The sequence below is a fragment of the Copidosoma floridanum genome, unplaced genomic scaffold (genome assembly GCF_036245765.1).
Source record: "Copidosoma floridanum isolate Cflo_tuat_1 unplaced genomic scaffold, Cflo_Japanese_pri ptg000035l, whole genome shotgun sequence".
In the NCBI taxonomy this organism is placed as follows: Eukaryota; Metazoa; Arthropoda; class Insecta; order Hymenoptera; family Encyrtidae; genus Copidosoma; species Copidosoma floridanum.
The window spans coordinates 1,798,325-1,822,560 of NW_028321912.1; the positions used below are offsets into that span (position 1 = coordinate 1,798,325).

Sequence of the window (24,236 nt, forward strand, 5' to 3'; positions counted from 1 at the left end):
GAGTGTAAAAAATGTTTAATGTGTTCAAGTGATTCAAATTTTCAATGGCAACATCAATTTGCACTCCCTTCATAATTGTAAAGCAACTTGACAGTTTCAGACTTGTATATTTATAAAAGAGGATAAAGAAGGTTACACAAGACATTATTGAAATTTTTAGATTATGGGAGAATAAATATTTTTTTTTACCTTTGACGAAGTGTTGTCATGTGTTCTTCTTTGTGAAGCTTTAGGTAATACAACCTCATCGTCAGACGAACTGATAGTAATTACCTCACTCATTTTTAAGAATATTGTATATTCGTTAAACACTTTAGTTATATCAAATAATAACTGCAGTCAAAATTCAAGTCTTTCTTGACCCCAACGTCAATAGTTCTGGATAACTCTTAACTTGCACAAATTTAGAAACCGCATTCAAACAGCACTTTTCACAGGTGTAACTTGCTTTTTGGCGTACTGTATATGATAACAAATAACAATAGGTACTACCGATTCTACTCAAAGGATTTATAGGTATACACACGTACTATAAAGTCTGACTTTTCTGCTATACACTCAGCATGCCACGAGGCTTTGAGTAGAGAATGAGAATGGCTGCTACCGTTTATATACATATATATATATATGTTTCAGCTACCTGGCTGGCATGTTATGAGTGGTGGAAGCATTGCATGATACATATGAGGTGAAAATAACCGCGCAAGCAAAACAAAGAAAAAAACTGCCATTGAAGTACCTGAGTATGCGATATATCGCAAGATCGATACTGTCTGGCGGTAAATTCAAACGTCACACATTAATCTGACAACCCTGTACTCTCTATGCAATTTAAATAAGGCGTGTAGTTATATCAGTTGACTTGAACCAACTGGTTACAATTTCAATCAACTCATAATTTTCATCCAAAAAATGCTGACAACTTAGTGTTATAACTTTATAATATCAGTAATCACTAAAAATTACATTTTACTAGAAATAATGACTTTTGAGCTTACCAAACTATTTTATAAGTGTGATCTAGTAACATGATCTATGATTAATATGAGTGATCTATGATCTAACCTCTTAAAAATATAGGGTTATGGGGTTATTGGCACTTAGGGTCAAATATCTCAATAAAAATTAAAGAAAATCTACGATTTAATGAATTTTGACTTTGGTAACTGAAAATAATCTTATATAAAAAAAAAAACTGTAAATTATGTTATACTTTTCGTCTTTACCGCCACAAGTATTAAATATGGTGGAGCCAATTAACGCAGAGCAGTACTCCCTCTCCATAAGTCTAGAGGCTTTGAAGCACTAGCGCCAAACTCTTCGTTAAATTGGATGAGGTGGCAATTTTTGTAAACCTACCTAGACAGGAGGCTTTCTCTGACCAACGCTGCTGCGTATAGCCTGCAGGGCTCTCGCATACCTATACACTTTAAGTATACATATAGGTATGTAATCTTGTCTGTCGCGAGAGCACGAACGAATGCCCATGCAAAGAGCGCGTATAGTATACATATATAGTACACACGCGGAGTATATCTGTGTAAAATCTCGTCTGTCGCAAAATCGGCTGAAAATGCTCACCCACAAAAGTGGCCAACGCGCCATAAGAAGTTTTCACATCAAAAACTGTTGGACATCAAATACAATTGATTAAATTTTTTTGTATTTCGTAATAGCATAATAGTATACAAAATGTGATATGATTATTACTTATGTTATTATTTTTTTTTCTACCTTATTGTTTTATAAAGATACTTTTTAAAAATTTTGTCATCGTAAGACCAAGCTGTTGCGTTGACTCTGTATGAAGAACGAGTTTTTTCTACGCACAGCAGGTACTGATGATAAAAATCGAGGCTGCAGCTTGACTAAAAGCAAAACAATACACCACAGCTGAGCTATAATCCATGGAATTGGAGAAAGACGATCTGCCGAGTTGATAGATTAAGATCCATATTTTGTTTACGCATACATACACACATCCGTGATACATAAGACATTGCAAGAAGAAAAAACAGCTAGTATAGGGATAGAGTTTCCTCTACGTAGGTACAGCTTTTTTCAAGTAGACCACATGTGTTTTTTTTTCCTGTAGGCTTATTGATTTGTAGTATTGAAAATGCAAGGCCAGACGCCTGTTGCGTCGAATATTTTTCTAAACATAGGTAAAACTTTAGATTAGATTCATCGATTATAAATGCTTCGATTTCACTTGTGCTCAAAATTTTTTTCGGAAGGTAAAAGTGGGTGATTTCTCACCAGCTGTTCTCCCCCAGAAAGTATATCATTAGTAGGTATGCCGATGACGAAGACTTTAATGTGTCAGGTGTTAGAAGAGTCTTTTTGTTGGACTCGCTGATGGATGTATTTTGCAGGTACTATAGTAGGTATAGGTATACCTACCGACGCAACGGCGTAAAGGGGGTTGAAGAGCTGCAAGACTATACTAATAACTAGTGAGGGTAGTTTTGATCTTTATTGCCATATCACTTGATAAAATAGCGTGATATCTGTTTGGCTCATTTTTTGTCACCAGTCAATTGTCCTTTCAGTGGTTCCAACATTTCTGTTGTTTGCTCGATTTGATTCATCATTTCAGATCAAAGTCATTTTCAAATTATTTTGCTTTTTTATATACTTGGAACACATAAATGCAAATTAATACATAAAATACGTTATCGCAGAACTGAAACTATGAAAAATTAACTTTAAAAAACGGCTGACTTGGAGCTATAAAGCGAAGACCATGTGTACTTTGTAACATAAATCTGTACATAATTATTAATTTCCTTGTAATATGTCTGTACTTACTTTTCGTCATGATTTAATAGTATCGGAGCACAATATTTCCCCTAATTAATGTCATAGTTTAGAATGATTTGAATATTTTCGAGACTCTTTCAACGAACTTGTATATAGATATACAAATTGGGATGCCGTTATTTAAAAAAAAAAAATCTTTCTAAAATTTTTATAATTATGCAAAAAAAGTTGGATCTTTACCTACAAATGTTAAGGATATTCAATCTGTCCAAAAAATATATGTGTTCTCGACAACGGATAATGAGACAAAGTGCCGCTTTTATCATAATATTCTGCTTAACAAAGTCTCATAATATTCTATATTTTTAACTTTTTTTCTGGAAACTCAAGGTTGCAAAAAACTTTAAAATTAAATGTTACTTTACTCAAAAATCTTTTTCTTATTTTTTTATGAAGGCAATACGCGTTCATCAGTCTTCAATTGGAAGTCAGAATAGTGATTGATTTATTGACGTGGATGCTTGGATTGATTTTCGGTATTGTCTTCGGATTGTAACAACACTAGTCTAGTTACAACAAATATAGTTTTCTGGATAGTATAAAATACATTGAACTTACATTAATTCATTTTCTCAAAGTTTGGTGCTTGTTTAAACCATTGAAATAGAATAAATTGATGGGAAATTTTCCGCTCTACACGCTCATGTTTTTATTTTTACTGTAGCTCTCAATGTTACTGAGAAGTAAGCAAAATAAAATTCAAATGCGATTTTAAAATTGATCTTACACTCAAAAACTTTATTAACTTTGTTTGTCGTAATCAGCACGTTGAATTACATAAAATGTCAAAAACGCCTTCTTCTCCCGCAAATTTTTAATTTAGAAGTTTCTTGGTTGGTATTCATCTCCAGGCAATAGACTAATGGGACTAGCAAGAGTAGCAAGTTGGCAACAGCTCAGAAGGCGCTAGAAAGAAGAACCTTTAGAGTGAGGCTGAAGACGCCATATTATCTGGACCGTATCTTCGAGAAAAGTGGTGGAGTCTTGGTGACTGGGAGAGAAAAACACAGATTTACACGCATACATATACACATCTTCGCTTATTGGCTTGCTATTTTCTCAGTTAGTCCCGAAAACTGTAGAACCAATCAGTGACTTTTAGACACTTTAGCTACACCCCTATATTCGCACCAAAAGGTATGGGGTTCTACAAAGATAAACGATACATTTGGAGTTTGCAAACTTTCCTTACAAATCTCTTACAAAAAAAACATTTTGCTCATGCGCAGTTAAGTATTGTTTAAGAAAAATTTTTAAATTTTGATTGTATCGTTTGTTTCGGTGGAGCTCCTAGAAGCGTACATAAAAACGTGCTTTAAGTAATCTGCTTACATAAAGCGTTAAATTCTATATTCTTGCCTCAAGGCTAACAAACACGCACTTCTTACATTACTGATAAGTGGTTCTCATATAGTTAGTTTAACCGAAATTCATCTTTTTTTTTTTCATCAATCAAAAAAACCTTGTAATACTGGTATTTTTATTAGAATGTTCGATTAAAAAATTTAGACGGTAAAAATGCAGGAATTCCATGCAGTGAAATGGACATATCGAGTCATCAGATTGCGTCTTCTAGCAACACGTCTACAGAGGACAGTCAGTTAAACCAATGGAGATTACCTGGCAGTTATTCTCCGTTCTTACCTGACAAAAATATCCTACATCTGTTTTGCATATCAACATATGTAGAATCGTGGGTAAAGTAGTCGGCTTACATGGAGAGTTTCATTCTATATTCTCTACTACTAGACCGAAAGCCACTCGCGTCTTCCATTACTGATAAGAGGTTACAATACAGTTAATTTAACCAAAATCTACGCTTTTTTTTACTGATCAAGAAAACGGTGAAATATTAGTATTTTCATCAAAATGGCTGACGAAGATGCGGATATGCAAAATGATGAAGGCGATAATATAGAACATCCATTGATGCTCAATCATTCGGACACGTTGGGTCATCAGATTGTGTCCTTCAACAACACATCTACAGAGAAGAGACAGTTAGATCTTATAAAGATATTCGGTGATGATTCTCTCTTCCCATCCGACAATAATGAGGTAAAGCCAATAGCAATTGTGAACGAATGTATTTTTTTGTGTTTTTATTATAAATTCATGATAGTAGTGTATTTGTAGGAAGTCCGTCAGAAGGTAATGGATTGTACACATTTTTCCCTGGATTCAATTAACGCCACCGTACACGGAAAAATTCTGTCACAGCTAAAGGCGGTGCAGTGCTGCTGGCGAAAACAGCGTGCGTGGTGGGAGCGCAAAACAACGTGCGCAGACAGCAAAAAAAACGGTACGAACGCACACGTGATTTCGAGCTGCAGATGCACGCTCTTTTCCCGTGCAAGCCACTGAAATTTCGACTGAGGGGCTCCGGTATAGTTCGACACTTTTTTATTCTTATGTATGGAAGTTCTTTGTCTAACTTTTTTTTTCTAGTTTTACTTTTTAAATATTTAATTTTCCTTGTGTCAAACGCTTAATATAAGTTTTAAAATGTATACGCTGACTAATCTTATGTTCTGCTTTGTCAACAATTTTGATCAGATATTTAGTACGTAAAAAATCTTGACCTGTTAAAAGTCTCATAATCCTACCCATATCATACTTATAAACAAATTTTTAGTGTCGTCAGTTTATTCGTTCTGTGATTGGTCGTAACTAGTCTTGGGAACTTTAATTTGTAAATAAGATTAAATAATCAGTAGTTACAATTTCTGGATTAAATAAAAATAAAAACTGCATATTATATAGTTCCCAATTATCCAGTTGTTATAAAAAATCGGGAAATTAAGCATTTGTTATTAACTGTCAGGGAACTAGTCGAGATACCTGCAGGGGCGAAGCCTATACTACTGTTTAACTTACATGAATGCAGCTTATTTTAATGTTAAAAAATATGTTCATTAAGACTTCTGTGTAATTTTTAGATCTATGATGACACCATTACAGTTACGGGTCAACTAGAAGAGAATAAAAACGACTCATTCGATACTATGACCATCCCACGTAACATTTTAGAAAAGAATGATGTGAAAAAAGTTGAGGCATGGCTTAGAGATGACAAAACCTTGTTTACATCTCTTCCAAAAAAACATGGGCCAGTTGTCAGTAAATAGACTGTAACCAACATTAAAAATATCAGCTTATTCACGGTCACCCTAAACAAAAGAAAATGTATAAAAGAAGAGAATAAATGATGTCACTGCATTACCTCATCTTTTTTTATACGAATTATCAACCAAAGCCATTTAAGATATTATTGTTTGGAAAACATTAATACAAAGATAAATATTAAAAATTAAACGTTTTATAATATAAGTTGATTAATGTGCTTATACACTTGTCGATCTACTAATGCTAAGTACAATTTTTGGATTTTCATATAATACAATACTGACTGTTAAGGAGTCTACTGCAAAATTACCTATGATGCAAGAGAGAAGGTATACTAGAAGAATGTCTTCGAATAAAGAGTTTAAAACTAAATTTAAAATAACCACTGTACATTTGAGAAAAAAAAAAAAATTGGCGGTACAATTGTAAATATATAATTTTAAAGAAACTTTAAAAGTAAGTAAAATTTTTGTAGGCAAACAAAATTTTTTTTGTCCTGTTGCAAATTATGACTCAGTTATTGTTTGAATAAGCTTTGAGATTTCAAATGTCTCATGGTAAAATTGCAATAGAAAATACCTTTTTTTCTGTTCGGTGCAAGGCACCATTTTTTCTATATCATGATATAAAACAAAAACTTGAAAAAAAAATTTTTTTTCATTTTCAATAGCAAAAAACGATTTGTAATGTACTTAATACAATATCTTGGCTGTTTTTTTTTATGTATGTGATCGAAATTAAGTAAATTAGTTTTGGTGTAAAAAAGCACTTACGTTAAAACAAAGTAGTTGAATAAATATTGTTTGTATTCAAATTTATAAACAGTCTATAATATTTTTAATGACAGAAAAATTAGCCAATGTTTTAAACTTAAAATTTGACTGTTAATTGTGTATTATTTATGTGATTAAATAGACATAAATTTACTCACATGTATTAAGTGCGTTCTCTTTAAATCATTTAAAAATGCAACAGTATTTGAGGTGTTAACCGACTACCGCATATCCCGAGTAATGAAAATATGAAAATTTTCAAAGTGAAATTTTTCTTTTTCTTGGAAAGAAAAACGACTCTTTGAAGTTAGGCACTTACTCACCAAAACTCCCTCGACTTCCATGACATTGAAAAAATACTTCACGTGTCTATTATAAAAATATCTGACGACCATTGCATGATACTTTTGGAACGTGAAGTCCCGCAGATTATTTATTAATTTAAAAAAAATGCGTTTTAAAAACCAAATTTTTTCCTCTAATGACTCCCATAAAATTTTTGTGATATATTTAAACATGCGAAAAAAATTGCGCTGGAAAATAAAAATCACACGAGCGCTACACAATTACGGAAGTATTCGCGGCCTTGAGTGCCGTCGACGTTGTTACGTACAAGTTTGTTTTTCGATGAACCATCGGTATACGAGGAACAAAGCCGCTTGATCTGCTATTACTTATTTTTATGGAAATTTTTTTTCATTCTTATCTCCCAAATATAAAGATATCATTTCGAACGTTATTGGCAAAGTGATACAAAATTTTTTTGATGGTCTTGATGCCGATCAGAAAAGATAACAATCAGCTGTTTTGTAGGATCATCTTTGTGGGCCACGAGAACTATTTTTACTATATTTTTTAGATTTTTAAAAATTTCCTATCATCAAATTTATGTATTTATGCACGCTATTATTTCCTGTCATTCTATCCCCATTCTGATTTTCACACCTGTTTTGGTTCTAAAACTTCCAAATACGTTTTTTTTATTAAATAATATTTTTTGTAATCGTCTTATTAACGCTATATATACCATAATGATAAACTAAGCATTTAATGACTAAGTTTCTTTCCAAATAAACGTTAAATTTATAAAATCTGAATTTATGACTTTTAAAAATTCCCGGGCTATACTGTCAGAAATATGGCACCTGGCGGACATTTTGTAGGTTGGAGTGTCACAATTAAATGTTAAATTATACGTTCAAAGTTTGTAACTACAATTTTTTTTTTTTCTACTGTACATCGTTGTGGCAAGGATGATAATTTAAAGGGCAACCAAATCAAGTGGTTGATTGGTTATATTGAACTGGACGCAATTAACAATACGAAACTGCTTAAGCCCATGAGATTGAGAGAGAGGTGCACGAAAGTTACACGGTAGATACCTGTCTTTCACTTTTATGAGATTGTGTCGTTCTGTATTGTGAATTGCGTGCTCCATGCGACTGCACTCTAAGACATAATATTGTAAATATACTATATGGTCATCCCCGACCGTAAAGTTTGATGTTTACGTCGCATAGTAAGGCGTAAAGCGACAAATGTATGGCCACTGGATTTCTTTATGTCCGCTGAGCGAGACGCTTCTACGAGGTCCATGTTCTCAAATGCACTCTGATTATCTATCCATATGTATGAGATCTATTACGATTATATGCATCTATGTATATGTGGTGGCCAAGTGTTGTGTTGTAGTTGTATTTTTTTTTCTTACGGCCAGACACAGGTGCGCATTGTCTTTTCACCTTTTCCATGCCTTCTGCTATCCGCCTTTATCGTTGCGCCGAGTTGTTTCACGCCTATATTAATTGTAGCGTTGCCCGATTTATTATCTTCTCTTACTTATGGTTTATCGTATGATCTGTTTCTCGTCTCTCGTGTACGTGTAATCAAAATCACCACTACTTGCTTTTTTAACACACTTTACTTCAATTTTAGAGTTACTTGTAGGTAATGGTGAATATAAATTTTTGTGGCTTTTGGACTGATACCTTGAAAGTCTCGCGCTTTATATAAAAAAGCACATATTCAAGACATGGACTGGAAAACCAAGAATAAAGTATCGTTTAATAAATCGTTTTTTTTTAGTGTACTTTGAAGAACTATCAAAAAAATTATTACTCTTTACGGTTCACCGAGCGATTCATTTATCCCTGTGTTAACGAAATCAACTTATTGAATAAGCTTTTGTTTACGAGATGACGAAAAAACGTATACGTCACTCCTCAATGCTATAGGTGACTGATGGACGGCCGCGTGAAGTCGAGGGCGACATCACGCGGCCGTACATTAGCCACTACGAACTCGTGACGTAATGTACTAATACATTCTACATCCACTTTGCATATCATTCATCCTGGGGGCATACATAGAATCGTGGCTGAATTAATTGACTTATATAAAGAGTTTCATTCTATATTCTGTGCAACAAGATGGAAGACACGCAATTCTTTTTTTACTGATAAGAGGTTATAATAAAGTTACTCTTGAACCACAATTCACATTTTCTTACTACTCGAGAAATCCACGAAATACCAGTGTTTTCATCAAGATGTTCGAAGATTTTCCAAGACATCGAGAAGAAGATGGACTAAATTTAGAACCTACAGGACGGCCCGAGTGTCAGGATGTGTCGGGTAAACAGATTGTGTCTCCAAGCAACACGTCTACAGAGAGACAGTTAGTCCTTACAAAGATATTCGGTGATGATTCTTCCTTCTCATCCGACAATCATGAGGTAAAGCCATGAGCAATTGTAAACAAATATATTTTTTTGTGTTTTTCTTACAAATTCACGATAGTGGTGTATTTGTAGGACGTCTATAAGAGGATGATGGATTGTGCACAATATTCCCTGGATTCAATCAGCGCCACCGTAAGTATGGAAGTTCTTTGTCTAACTTTTTTTCTAGTTTTACTTTTTAAATATTTAATTTTCTTCGTGTCAATCGCTTAAAATAAGTTTTAAAACGTATGTGCTGATTAGTTTTATGTTCTGCTTCGTCAACAATTTTGATCAGATAAAAATCTCTACCTGTTAGAAGTCTCATAATCCTACCTTCATCAGACCTGTAAATAAATTTTAATTTCCACCAATATATTCGTTCTGTGATTGGTCGAGACTAGTCTTGGGAGCGTAAATTTAAAAATAAGAATAAATAATCGATAGAATAAGTTTTTTTATTGAATAACAATAAAAACAGTAAGTTTTGTAGTTATAAATTTTTCAATTGTTTTAACAAAATCGGGAAATCAAACAATTGTTTTCAACTGTGAGAGATGAGATGCGAGAAGCGCGCAGTACTATTTGACTTATATGTATGCATCTTATTTGAGTCTGGAAAATATGTTAATTAAGACATCTGTTTAATTTTTAGGTCTGTGATAACTCCATTACAGTTACGGGTCAACTAGAAGAGAATAAAAACGTCTCATTCGATACTATGACCATCCCACGTAATATTTTAGAAAAGTATGATTTGGAAAAAGTTGAGGCATGGCTTAGAGATGACAAAACCTTGTTTATATCTTTTCCAAAAAAACATGGGCCAGTTGTCAGTAAATAGACTGTAACCAACATTAGAAATATCAGCTTATTCACGGTCACCATTAACAAAAGAAATTGTATAAAGGAAAAGAATAAATGATGTCACTGCTTAACCTCATCTTTTTTTATACGAATAATTAACCAAAGCCATGTGAGATATTATATTTTTAATCAAATTAATACAAAGATAAGAATTACAATTTCAACGATTTATAAAACAAAGTAATTAATAGGCTCATACACTTGTCGATCCACTAATGCTAAGTACAATTTTTCAATTTTACACTTAAAAGAGATACTTACAGTATCATAGTCTATTGCAAAAAATCTTATGACACAAGATAGAAGGTATACTTTCAGTATATCTTATAAAACTTGCTCTTGATTTTTTTGTTATAAATAGTTTTACAGACTTTAAGTTATTTGACGCAGCTGAAATATTGTAGCTACAAAAAAAAGGGTTCAGCTAAAATATTTACATGCAAAACTTTATACAGTAAATATTTAAGTAGACAGGACTATAGTAACGTTGTTCTGGCTTTTGCTATGCCAATAAATTATTGACCATGAACACACGTAAGCAACATACAATAAAATACGAAAAATTGTTCATATAAAAAAATAAAATAACCTTTATGACATTTTTACCATTATTACCGAAAAATGGGCACCACTAAAAGCGCAATATTATAAGATAATACGTTGTTATTATTTTAAGCAAACACCCACGGCTACGTTTGCACATCATTATGTGTCAGCTGGGCCTCAATCGCGTTGCAAAAACGGCGCCCTCCAACGAGAAATTTGATAACTATGTGGGCCTAGCATGATATCAGTATATCTGTATAACCGATTACAGTCAAGTTGGTCGGGCATATAGATATACTTACCGATACGCCAAGCAATCAACACATACACAAGTATCTCACTTACAGGCATTTTTTTATCTATACCAAACTAATGATTGAAATTCACTATTAAACAAGCCGGGCGTTAAGAGCTCAGTAGCTGCGTGGTTAAATGCGTATGAAAGCTTTAGCTATCAGATATTGAGTTGCCAGGAGGTCCGGGTTCGAGACCCAACCTTCGACGTAGTTTTAAGCGGTGTTGGGTAGAAATTAATTAATCTATAAGCCTTAGTCAGTAAGCAAATAGATTTTAATGTAGAATTAAAAATCGTAGATTTAAGGTAGAGTAGTAAGACTAGATGTAAGGTAGAACAATAAGAGTAGATCTTAAGGTAGAATAATTAGAATAATAATTAGAAATAACGTAGGATAAAAAAATAGGTGTAAGATAGAATAAGAAAAATAGAAATAAGGTAGAGTTAATCCTAGATCTAAGGTAGAATCATAAGTAGCACATTGAGGGGTTGTAGGGTCAGATAGAAAGTAGGATAGGGAAACTGAGCCAGGAGCCTTACTAGGGTGTTAGAAGATTGTAATAACAACTACTAGGGATGACAGGTCAGCTAATACCTGGCTCAAGCGCTGTTGTGCGCACCCAAATTTTTGCAATTTTTTTTTTCAATCCATACCACGTGCTTAATAAACTTATTGATACCATGAAAATCTATTTGGCGATGGTAAAAATATGTTTTAATCAGATAGAAGTCTTTAAATCAAGGGTAATGAAACAAAACTTTTAGTTAGCAACTGGATACATTTTTTTGACTTTAAAAAAATCTCTGAACAAAACATTTAATATTATTTAATTGTACATTTTAAAAAGGATCACCGAAATCGTTTTCAGGCATTATCAGTACACAGTGGCTTTTATTTAAAAATAAAAGTAGTTAGACGCATTACATTACTATTTGACGGGGTAAAAATAATTATTAGCATAAAAAGTCAAGTTTGTCTTGTGCTGCGTATGAAAGTGATTATACACTTGATTATTTGGTCCATAAGAAGAAAAACAGCTTGATTAGTATATTTGTACACAAGATAGTCCTTGAATTAAAATCTTTGGGCTCTGCAAGCATAAAAATATTTTATACATTGCGCTGTTACGTGTGATGATGGCCTTATAATTTATTATATATGACTTTTACATTTCGGTATAACATCAAAATTTATACTCGAGGAAGAACCATCATTTTTATGCATTCAGTTCATCTAATACATGCATGATTTGACAGACAATCATACTAGAATTATTTAATTATTTTTCTAATAATCACTGATCATTAATAAAAATATTTATATGCCACTAACGTTCTCTGATACTTCTTTTTCTAGATGAAAATTGATACTTCTGAATTGCAGAATTCCTTGATCGTGCTGATGAATGACTCCGAAGAGATGAAACAGTTTCTTAAAGTTAGCATTATGTTAATTTTGGTTGTTTTGTTTTGATAAAAAATGTTTGAAGTCGTGAACTTGATTAAAGAAACAAGAAGCATTTTTCAGATTTCACGATCTGAAGATAGTTTTTGCTAAGCAGTTTTTATTTATTTGTATACGTTTTTATACTAATTTTGTAATCACAGTAATTGAGTGTGCGATACGCTTTTAGGAAATATCCTTGTGGTTTGTAACGGACAACATTCAATGGATGATTTTTTTGAGTGAAAAAACAAAAGCTGATGAATTTTTCTCCAACAACTACATTCCTTTCAACTGCCTATTTCTCGTAGTGCAGAAAATTACGGGTATAAATGCTCGAGAGCTTAGCGAAGTTTACCAAATTGCAAGGGATCGAGAATTGATTAAAAGTCATTTTGGAACTTGGAATGAAAAGAAAGGATTAAGGGCAACTAATCTGGCTTTGGATCAGCGCAGAAATGATCTTCAAGGACAAATAATCCGAGTTGGTTGCTTCAAGGTATTTTACCATCATAAAGAGGTAGAAAATAATAAAATGTATTGTTTGACGAGAAATTCTTTAGTATACAAGTTATTGTCGATATCAATAAATGTGTGTTTGACCTTGTTGTGGAATTATGCATTTTATTTTTTACACCTTTAAATATGATTAAATGTAACAGCGAGTAGTTGAAATATTAGAATAATTTAATTTGGACAATTTTCAACAGAATAGGAGTTATATTTTATATGCAAGGTTGATTAAATTGGTATAATTTATACAATTAATACTGTACTTCAACGCAAATAAATAATTAAAATATGAAAGAGTTATACAACAGTAATATAGAGATCTAGACATGCTGTTTATCTTGTTTTTCCATTTATGCGTGTTATTAGTGAATACCTGAAGATAAGCTTGTCATGAAAGAATCCTAATTGTCTTTTCTTGTCACGAATAAATTTTTCGTTGTCCGAGCGATAGAGTCTTGAGCGAGTATACAAACTATCTGTTTGACTTTGTTGCAGATTCCACACATTCTTGAAATAGATACCGATTTCACTGGCAGGATAACCATACGGAATATCTTTTTACGAGCAGTACTGGACAATTTTCAGAAAAACACAAATTGCTCGTCAGTATTTGTCAATTAAAACTGCAGTTTGAATTTATTAAACATAATATCTGATTATTTGTTGGAAAAATAATTTTAGTTTGACGTTCATCAAAAAAGATACCCTATCGGAGTGCACGAATAATTAAATCAATAAAATAATTAAATCAATAAAATTAAATTAAATAATTAAATCAATAAAAGATTATTTTAATAATTAATCCAGTGAAAAACTGTTGGGTGTCTCATCGCCGATGCTCACTCGCCTCAAAAATCAATTTTTTAATTAATTGTCAAATAATTAGTTGGGTTTCTAATCGCCGATGCTTACTCGTTTAAAAGATTATTTTATAAATAAATCCAGTGAAAAACAATTGGGTTTCTAATCGCCTATGCTTACTCCTTTAAAAGGTTATTTTATTAATTAATCCAGTGAAAAACAATTGGGTTTCTAATCGCCGACGCTTACTCGTTTAAAAGATTATTTTATTATTAAATCTAGCGAAAAACAGTTGGGTTTCTTATCGCCAATGCTTACTCTTTTAAAAGATTATTTTATAAATGATTCCAGTGAAAAACAATTGGGTTTTTTATTGCCGATGCTTACTCTTTTAAAAGATTATTTTATTCATAAATCCAGTGAAAAACAATTGGGTTTCTAATCGCCGACGCTTACTCGTTTAAAAGATTATTTTATAAATAAATCCAGTGAAAAACAATCGGGTTTTTTATTGCCGATGCTTACTCTTTTAAAAGATTATTTTATTCATAAATCCAGTGAAAAACAGTTGGGTTTCTAATTGCCGATGCTTACGCGCCTCAAAGATTTTTTTTTCAAATCATTGTCAAATAAATAGTTGGGCTTCTAATCGCCGATGCTTACTTGTTTAAAAGATTATTTTATTAATAAATCTAGTGAAAAACAGTTGGGTTTCTAATTGCCGATGCTTACTCGCCTCAAAGATTATTTTAATATTTAATTCCAAAAAAACAGTTGGGTTTTTAATTACCGCTGCTTACTCAGTAAGGCAGATATTGTTAATAAATATACTTATAAACTATTGGGCTTCTTATCGCCGATGCTTGATTGCTTAAAAGGTTATTTAATTAAATTAAACTTTTTTTTTGTGATTCATGATTCAAATCCTAATTGAATCGTTATTATTTCTTGAATCTTTGAATCCCGTGGACAGCCCCTCGACTAAAAGAGTATGAGTGAAAATTCACTCTAGTCAAGTCTACGTTTATATAGAGCAATGGTCTGCCAGTGTCTGGGTACAGACTACCCGCACCGCAACCGTAACAAACATCAGACCACTCGGAGCCTATAAATATTTAACAAAACTCGTCATAAAGGTAAATAAACTCTTTAAAACATTTAAAACAAATTTAGGTCTTCTTTCTTATTCAAAGTATTTCTATTTAAACTAGTATAAATCATGTCTGATAACAGTTTTTTTTCTCTTTTTTTTTAGTTAGGCTCTTTATCATACGTTTTCACTGAGTTCCAGTTAAAATTATGAAATTACTTTCAGGCTCAAAAACAACTGAATCGTTTTTATATATCTCTCAGAATAATAAGTGCTTATTTCGTTTGTCCAACATAACTAACGGGACAGTCGCCACAAGGAGTCTTTTACACGACTTCTATCGCATTAAATGTAGATGTTTTATCTTTGCCTAATTTAATAATATTACGAAGAGGTGCACCGAAAACGTATATACAGGTATACTCTCATTATTATAACGGGGAATGACGTGGCCAAAATTTACCCCATTATATCATGACAGAAAACCAAGAATTTTTTTATTGTTAAGAGTAATATGACTATCGATGAATTACAACTTTTTGTAATTTTTCTACCAATAAGAATATTTGAAACAGTATAGATCCAGACAAGCTTATTCAGCATAGTGAGATTTTTATTCACTTAGTTATAAGAGAGAAAGTTTATATAACATTTTCAAAAGAGTGTTTTAATTTTTAATTTTTTATACAACTATTTTTCTATAAATAAGTATTTTTAATTGAAAAATGAGTTGCCTAGGCAAACTTGTATTGTATCAGAAATGTTGACAAATTCGATTACTCGCATCTTTAAAAGAAAGTATAGTAGATTTAAATCTAAATCATCATTAAATTTAAATTTAAATTATCTTTAGACTTATTTTCGGTCCACAATGCTCAAGATAGGACTCAATGATTTTGCTAACATCCACGTACATCGTGTTGAGAAATCGATGAATATTTTTATTAGTCAGCATAGTAGAAAAAAAATTTTTTTTTCAACATACATTGATTTTAAAAGTTTTCTGTAAAATTATTTTGTTTCACTTATTTTTAAAAATTTATAGATTTCATGATTTTTAGTGTATATTAAAGTTGTACTGAAATATACAGTTAGTGTGTAGTACATCTCAATAATAGTTCCATGAAAAAAATTTTGTTTACTTAACAGTTGAAATTATTAAATAGAGTTATTTTGAAATACTTGTACAATAAATTAAAATATTTTTTAACTAAGTGCTACATAAGTTAGCAAGTTCCCCTTGATTCCTTGGAAAAATTATTACCAACAACCTGCTTTTGTCTGCTTTTACAAACTGTTCTGGACATTCAATCATTTTCGAATGGCCGTTTTAAGATGTTTTAAGGCAGAGGTATGATAAAAAATGGTACATTACATCACTTGGGCAGAAAGTGTAATAATAAGCACATGAATTACACGGTTGAAATTGTTTTATAACTACGCTTGAGCAACGTGTATGGTGTTTCTTATCGAAAACTCAAAGTGCAATTTTGCGTTCGTAGGCACACTTTTCGCCGTAAACCACGTTCTGCACGTAGACTAAATGTGATTACGAGGACACCAAGTGTGGCTTGACAACGCAAAGCGGCAGTTGGAATTCGTACCTACAGTAAAAAAATTGTATATACGTATGTAGGTGCAAAAAAACAAACGTCTCTTTAAAGTCGGGCATTATTTGGGCGAGTTGGGTAATTACTTTTTTATTAATATTCATTTATGTATTTCTAATTAACAGCTCATCAATTTTTAGCTGGAAATATTCTCATTAAACGTATGGCATCTTACAATTCATTTTCTAAACATGGGCACAAGCAAAATTCAACTACTGCATTCTGCTCTCGGACCACACTTAGCACCCTTGTAATCACTTTGGGCCTACAGGATTTTTTTGCTTTTCAGACCTAGAGTACTTTTCTGCCCTAATGTCCCAGTAATTTGCCGTGTGACCACGGGCCCAAAACTGCACGTTTCGCCCTTGGTAAGAAAAACAATATAAGCGACTCGAGCAAAAACATACAACAACCGTGGGCCTTTGGGGGCTTATTTTGTTTGTACTTTATTCCCTATTGACGTAATATACTATTTTAGATTATACTGTACCACTATAATTTTTTTATGGGGTATAAGGCCACAAAGAACGAGGCTGCGGCTCCCTGTACTGAGAATAAACAGAAAATGGCTTCCCATCATTGTACAAACGGTTGGTTTTCTTTGGTTTTCTAAGTTTCATAATTCTCCTACGTGGTTTTTTTACAAAATACAGTACAATACGTCTGTGACATTTCTCATACAAAAATATGATGAAGCTAAGGACAAACCCACTGATTAAAAGTACAAACAGTGGGACAACCTCAGTAATACCTAACGATGTAAACGATACTTCTTTTTTAATGCGAGTAGTGCGAAGAATTTCCTTCCTAATTCGAGATATTATTCCATTCTCTCGATACTTCTGGATGCTAAAAAAAAAAAAAAAAAATTAAGTAACAGTTTAAGGCAGTAATTGAAAACAAGTACTTACTGATGATTTAAAAGTTCAAGAAGTGGATTTCCTTTGTTCAAAGCTATACTTTTTTTTCTAGTGTTGCGTAGGGAAATAGCTAAGACTTTGCAATCGAATTTCGTAATAACTGGACGTCGTAATATGTCAGCTGTATAATAAACAACTCTTTCATTGCATAACTGAAATTAAAAAAAAAATTGAAATAATGTATACGCTGAAAATAATCCATTTTAATTTATTAAAGATTTGTAGGTTTCAAGAACTATTTTATTTGCTAAGATTTAGTATGCCAGCCTGTAAACAAATTTACACTCTCACACACGTGCATGCGCACAGAAGCACACTCATTGTCACACATATTAGACGTATTGGTGTAACTGTCTGTGAAAATATATAAAGTACATTGTAAAATTTGATAACGTCTTCGTAGTACTATTTTTCGAGTTAAATATTGCGGACGTTTTTTAATGACTTATAAGATTTATCTCTGACAAAAATTGTTTTCTACAGTAGAATGTAAAAAAACTTTTTTTTGACAAACAGTTTCACCACGATTAAAAAAATTGTAAAAAGTAATTAATACACAAACACAATATTTTACATTACCTGCTGCATAACATCATTGAAGGTTACAGGTAGACTATTTACATCCTTCAAAAAAAAATTTAGTTCGTCATTTATATAGTTTTTCGAGCTCTAAAAAAATATCTTAAGATGAAGTTTTCAAGTATAATGAAAATGATATATTCATTTAAAACTTCATAAAATTACCGAGAAAAACGTTAAAGCGTCAGATTTTTTATTAATAATCAGTTGATATGTTTTGTCCTCTAGAAATTCATGTGCATTTTTAAATGGAATGTGTGGTATTGAAACTGTAGCGAAGCTGGTAAAACAGCCCGCGTACATTGAAATAATAATGAATGCTGTCAGATACAGTGACAGCCTTGCCATCTTGGATGATACGAAATTGAATTGTACATCTATAAATTAAAAAGATTCAAGTATAGTCAGTCAACCCCACCATACAAGTTCTCAAATTCCTACGGTTTAAAAATTATATCTAACAGAAGATGATTATCATACAAGTGCTAAGTCATGAATCTTACTCAAATAGTCATCCATAATTTTTTAATTTTTAAATTCATGTTTCCCAGAAATAATGTAAAATTTAAATGTGTGCATGGATGAAAGTATCTCATACACGTAACGTACTGCAAGGGGGCACTTCTATTACCTAGAATTTATAATACACGCTTTACATTTATATTTATATTCTTCTATTTATTATATTTTCTTGTAATAAAAAATCCGTCTAATAGACAATTAAATAGTACACATTTTTTCTATATATACATATATTTCATTTTATAAAAAATTCCTATTTGAAAATTCGAATTTGAACGCCGCGCGCGGGGAATGTGCGTCTAGTACGTTAAGAAAACGCTAGAGCGCGTTCACCCAAAGAAGGGAAAACCTGCTACTCAAAAGGAAATAACGTTAGCATAAAAGGCACCATTGCGCAATGAAATGAGTTCATCTTCCAGCGAACCTGGGACGCGGTATATCCGTTGCTCACCCAGACCTGGAACTTTCCCGTGCACCGGTACAATACCGCGACGAGCACGAAGGGAGAGAAAGAGACGAAGAGAGAAAGAGACGAAGTACGAAGGCCGATAGCTGAAAAGTAAGTGTGTACACCACCAACAAGGTAACACTTCCACTAACCGGTACCTACTTGGACTTTCGGTGCTCGACCGCTTTAAGCGTGGAGACGACGCATCCCCAAGTAGTCGAGGCACTAGGGTTAGCGATCACGTTCTTAGGCGAAGTTCCTGGGTTGATGACTTGAGCAGTGCTCAAGACACCCAAGGGCCCTGAGAACGACCTAACCTTACGTGACTTGGTCGGATAGGTAGTTACCTAACACTAACTTTCCGCGGTTGTAATAAAATTTCGCATTAGTCTAACCTAACGTGTTCAAGCAGAGATACTAAAGAGGGAAAATTCAAATTGTCATTTTCGTAAAATTTTCTATTAAAAAGGCGGATAAATTTTAAGTGAATTGTCGAGTATATTATATATTGTTTTTTATTATTAACGTTAAAAATTGCGATCACTCAAATACAATTAATACATGTAAAAATTTAAGATATAATTTCCTTAGAATCATATGATTGAATGAATATCAGATAATTAAAAATAAATTGATTGTACTTATTTAAGCAAACCTTCCCCTCCACATAAGATTGCGAGTTCCTTTTTATAGTTTAAGATAAAAACTAGAAAAATAGCTGTTAAGATTTAAAATCGTTTAATAAACTGAGAATATTATCTGAACCCCAAAAAGGGACAGGAATGAAATAAAAAAGAAATTAGATTAGAAAAATATTGAATAAGTTAAAAAAGATATTAAATTATTAAATTAATTAAATTAAGGAAATATTTAGGAGAATTCAATAAAGTAATAATCAATAAACAATTGCTGTATATGGTGCAGGAATTAATTGATTATTCAACAGATAAATTTTGAAACTTGATAATAAATATTTTTAAGTATTGTATATAATCGGCAATTTGAGCAATTTCGCTCTTTTACACAGGGCCACGAACCTGCCCTCCGACATATAAACACAATCATTGTTTGTATGTTGGTTCCTAATCTTAGAGTTTCCTCGGTACATATAATATTCTTAGCCGATTGTTACCACCACAAATTAACCGGGGTTATACTCGAAGAAAGGGAAGTCGTAAATGGTACCCCTGGTGGAACTCGCAATCGTAAGAGGGAGTGTTTAAACAGGTGCAAAAAATTTTATCAAACGTTTTATATTATTCGTTCGCCTTAAAAATGGTTTAAACACGACGAGGGGGCAATAATGAAGAAACACAACAAGTAACGGCTCAGATCCACGGGGAAAACGAAGATAACTTAAGTGGAATTTTTCCATTAGAGGAGTCACCTCAGCCAAATACAGTGGGTGGAAATGATGGAAATATTTTCGAGGTCATAGGGGTCCAAAAGCAGCTAATGGCTGAAATTCTACCTCTCAACCCCGAGAATAATTCGGAACAAATTATTGACAAAGTAAATAAAGTCATCACACAAACGAACACACTGAAAGAACAATCGATGCGACTTACACATACGTACGATGCACTGGAGACCCATATAGAACGACTCACACAAACACAAAATCAAATACGTACTAAAAACGCACAACGTCAGGCAGAACTTATTAGACAATCAGAAATACTCGATAACTTAAATAAACAATTCGGTCAACTCGCACTAAACATAGGGAAAACAACACAAACATTCCAAAAACTCAATCAAACAGTCACGGCACAAACACAAGCCATAGTCAATTTAGAACAGGAAGATGGTCGCATATACGAGGCTATCGCCCAACACAAAAAAGACGTGGAATCGATCATCACCCGAAAATTAAATAACGTACAAGGCAGAGGAGTTTCTCAATTAAAAGTAGATTTACCCACTTTTAGCGCAGCTGCAAGTGATCGACCAATCAAATTCCTTAAAGCCTTAAAAACTTACATTGAAATAACTTCCATAGAAACTGACACGATTAAATTAGTATTATCTCAAGCATTAAAAGGCCCGGCACTTGATTGGTTTGAGCACATCGAAGAAAGAATAAATTCCATGAATGATTTTGAAACTTTATTTTTGAATAAATATTGGAACGCGACGGTACAAGCTAAAGTTCGTCGAGCGCTCGAATGGAATGCATACGAAGCCACAAATAATATGAGCCGTAGTGAATACGTGTTAAATTTGTATAGTTACGTGAAAATGTTATCAGCACCACCCACTGAAGCGGAGGCCGTTGAGAAATTCGCAAATCATTTTGACGAAGTCATACAGCAGTCTATAATTCTTCGGGGAATTAACAAAATTGACGATCTCATAAAACTCTTAGATTCTATGGATGCAGTAGGCGCGTTAAATAGCTCAATTTCGATTCGAGAAAATTCATACATAGATTTCGGGAGACAAATAAACTCGAGCCCTACGCGGAATCATAGCAACTTCCGAGCCTCAACACCAAACCCACCCAATAGCAATTGGCGTGACCGCGGTAACAATACAAGTAATACCACCATAAACCGAAATACGAACTCAGGCCAACAAACTAACAACAACAATAATAGTTCCAATCGACCATACGTAGAAAGACCACAAAGTAGCTCATACAATCGAGGGACCCAGGGAACTCAAATAAATTTAATTGAAGAGATCCCAAATCAGGAAAACGAATAGACGTTGTATCCCAAACCCCTAAAGATTATCAAACCTATACTTCATGGGATACAACGATCAGAGGGGGCATTACAAAGACAAGTATATTAAAAAATTATGAATCCAAGCCCGAACAAAAAAATAACACAAACACCTTACACACTACCACGCTACCACATGGAAATAAAAATTTAAAAATAATGTCGAAAATTAACAATAATCAAGGGAATCTACTTATCAAGGTTCAAGAATGTTTGATACCTCGTACATATACAGTTTTGGTTCCATTTGATAACCAGCTTGAAAAAAAAGTGACTGAGGAGAATAAGTCTAATATTGTAACAAATGCATGCCATTCCTACTCAATTTGCCATAAAAATCAAATAAAAAGTTGTTCAGTAGTCAAACCAGAAATACATACAGTATTCGAAGATTTAAGACAGACACTACTAGAAGAACCACACAGCGAAAATCTGTTGACCAATAAAGCTCTTGTATGCCCGGAAATAAATTTTGAAATTAAAAGGGTTAAGCTGGAGGCATTAATAGATACGGGAAGTAAATTACCAAGTACATTTGAATACATTTATGAGAAATATAACGACGCACGGAAAATTTTCCCTACTCTTCCGGTAATTAAGTTTCCAACATGTAGATTTATTGGTAAAATTTTTCTTGAAGCTAAGAAACAATCCAAGGCTGAAGTAAAAATAAATACTAGTAAAATCGCACTCAGAGCTATCTCACGCGATGGTAATGAAAGAGGAATATACGTTGCAGATAGATCAATACAGGGGGCAGAGAAAAATTATTCTACCACAGAGATCAAAGTATTAGCAATCGTTTCGATATTACACCAATTTCCTTCGTATATATTGGATTACAGTTTTAAAACATCATCAATCAAGAGGAGTAAAACCGTGGTAGCCATTTCGTTAAACCGACACATCAATCAAAAGGACCGAAGAAGTACCGAGGATTTCAATACATTAAAAATATTGGCAAGAAAACCAAACGATAATATACCTGAACAATCAAAATCGACATCTAACGTACGATCAAACGATGAAAAATGGCACATAACCAAACAAAACATAATAAATGGACAGGAATATAATCGGTATAAACTAAAAGGGACAATCCTGTATAAATTATGTAACCATAGAAAGAAAATTCTTTTGCAAACGTGCCTCGGAAAGGAGCCCATTACCTCTAAAGAAAAAGTTCCTGCTGGTTAAAAAAATGAGACATCTAAAAGGAAATGATGTTAATAATAACTAACAAAACTTATTCCTCAAACCTAATTTGTTCAAAGAAAAATTTTTTTTTATTTTCACAAATTAGAGGGGGCAGATGCAAGGGGGCACTTCTATTACCTAGAATTTATAATGCACGCTTTACATTTATATTTATATTCTTCTATTTATTATATTTTCTTGTCATAAAAAATCCGTCTAATAGACAATTAAATAGTACACATTTTTTCTATATATACATATATTTCATTTTATAAAAAATTCCTATTTGAAAATTCGAATTTGAACGCCGCACGCGGGGAATGTGCGTCTAGTACGTTAAGAAAACGCTAGAGCGCGTTCACCCAAAGAAGGGAAAACCTGCTACTCAAAAGGAAATAACGTTAGCATAAAAGGCACCATTGCGCAATGAAATGAGTTCATCTTCCAGCGAACCTGGGACGTGGTATATCCGTTGCTCACCCAGACCTGGAACTTTCCCGTGCACCGGTACAATACCGCGACGAGCACGAAGGGAGAGAAAGAGACGAAGAGAGAAAGAGACGAAGTACGAAGGCCGATAGCTGAAAAGTAAGTGTGTACACCACCAACAAGGTAACACTTCCACTAACCGGTACCTACTTGGACTTTCGGTGCTCGACCGCTTTAAGCGTGGAGACGACGCATCCCCAAGTAGTCGAGGCACTAGGGTTAGCGATCACGTTCTTAGGCGAAGTTCCTGGGTTGATGACTTGAGCAGTGCTCAAGACACCCAAGGGCCCTGAGAACGACCTAACCTTACGTGACTTGGTCGGATAGGTAGTTACCTAACACTAACTTTCCGCGGTTGTAATAAAATTTCGCATTAGTCTAACCTAACGTGTTCAAGCAGAGATACTAAAGAGGGAAAATTCAAATTGTCATTTTCGTAAAATTTTCTATTAAAAAGGCGGATAAATTTTAAGTGAATTGTCGAGTATATTATATATTGTTTTTTATTATTAACGTTAAAAATTGCGATTACTCAAATACAATTAATACATGTAAAAATTTTAGATATAATTTCCTTAGAATCATATGATTGAATGAATATCAGATAATTAAAAATAAATTGATTGTACTTATTTAAGCAAACCTTCCCCTCCACATAAGATTGCGAGTTCCTTTTTATAGTTTAAGATAAAAACTAGAAAAATAGCTGTTAAGATTTAAAATCGTTTAATAAACTGAGAATATT

General features: G+C 33.0%; 1 protein-coding gene across 1 annotated transcript; it reads left to right on the top strand.

Annotated features, from left to right (window-relative positions):
• The first annotated feature begins 9,252 nt into the window (after window positions 1-9,252).
• LOC149373194 (uncharacterized) lies at window positions 9,253-10,285 on the top strand. Its single transcript, XM_089597760.1, has 3 exons — window positions 9,253-9,456; window positions 9,535-9,594; window positions 10,097-10,285. Exons 1-3 carry the CDS (start codon window positions 9,271-9,273, stop codon window positions 10,283-10,285), a joined length of 435 nt encoding a protein of 144 aa, XP_089453886.1. The 5' UTR covers window positions 9,253-9,270.
• The last annotated feature ends 13,951 nt before the right edge of the window (window positions 10,286-24,236 follow it).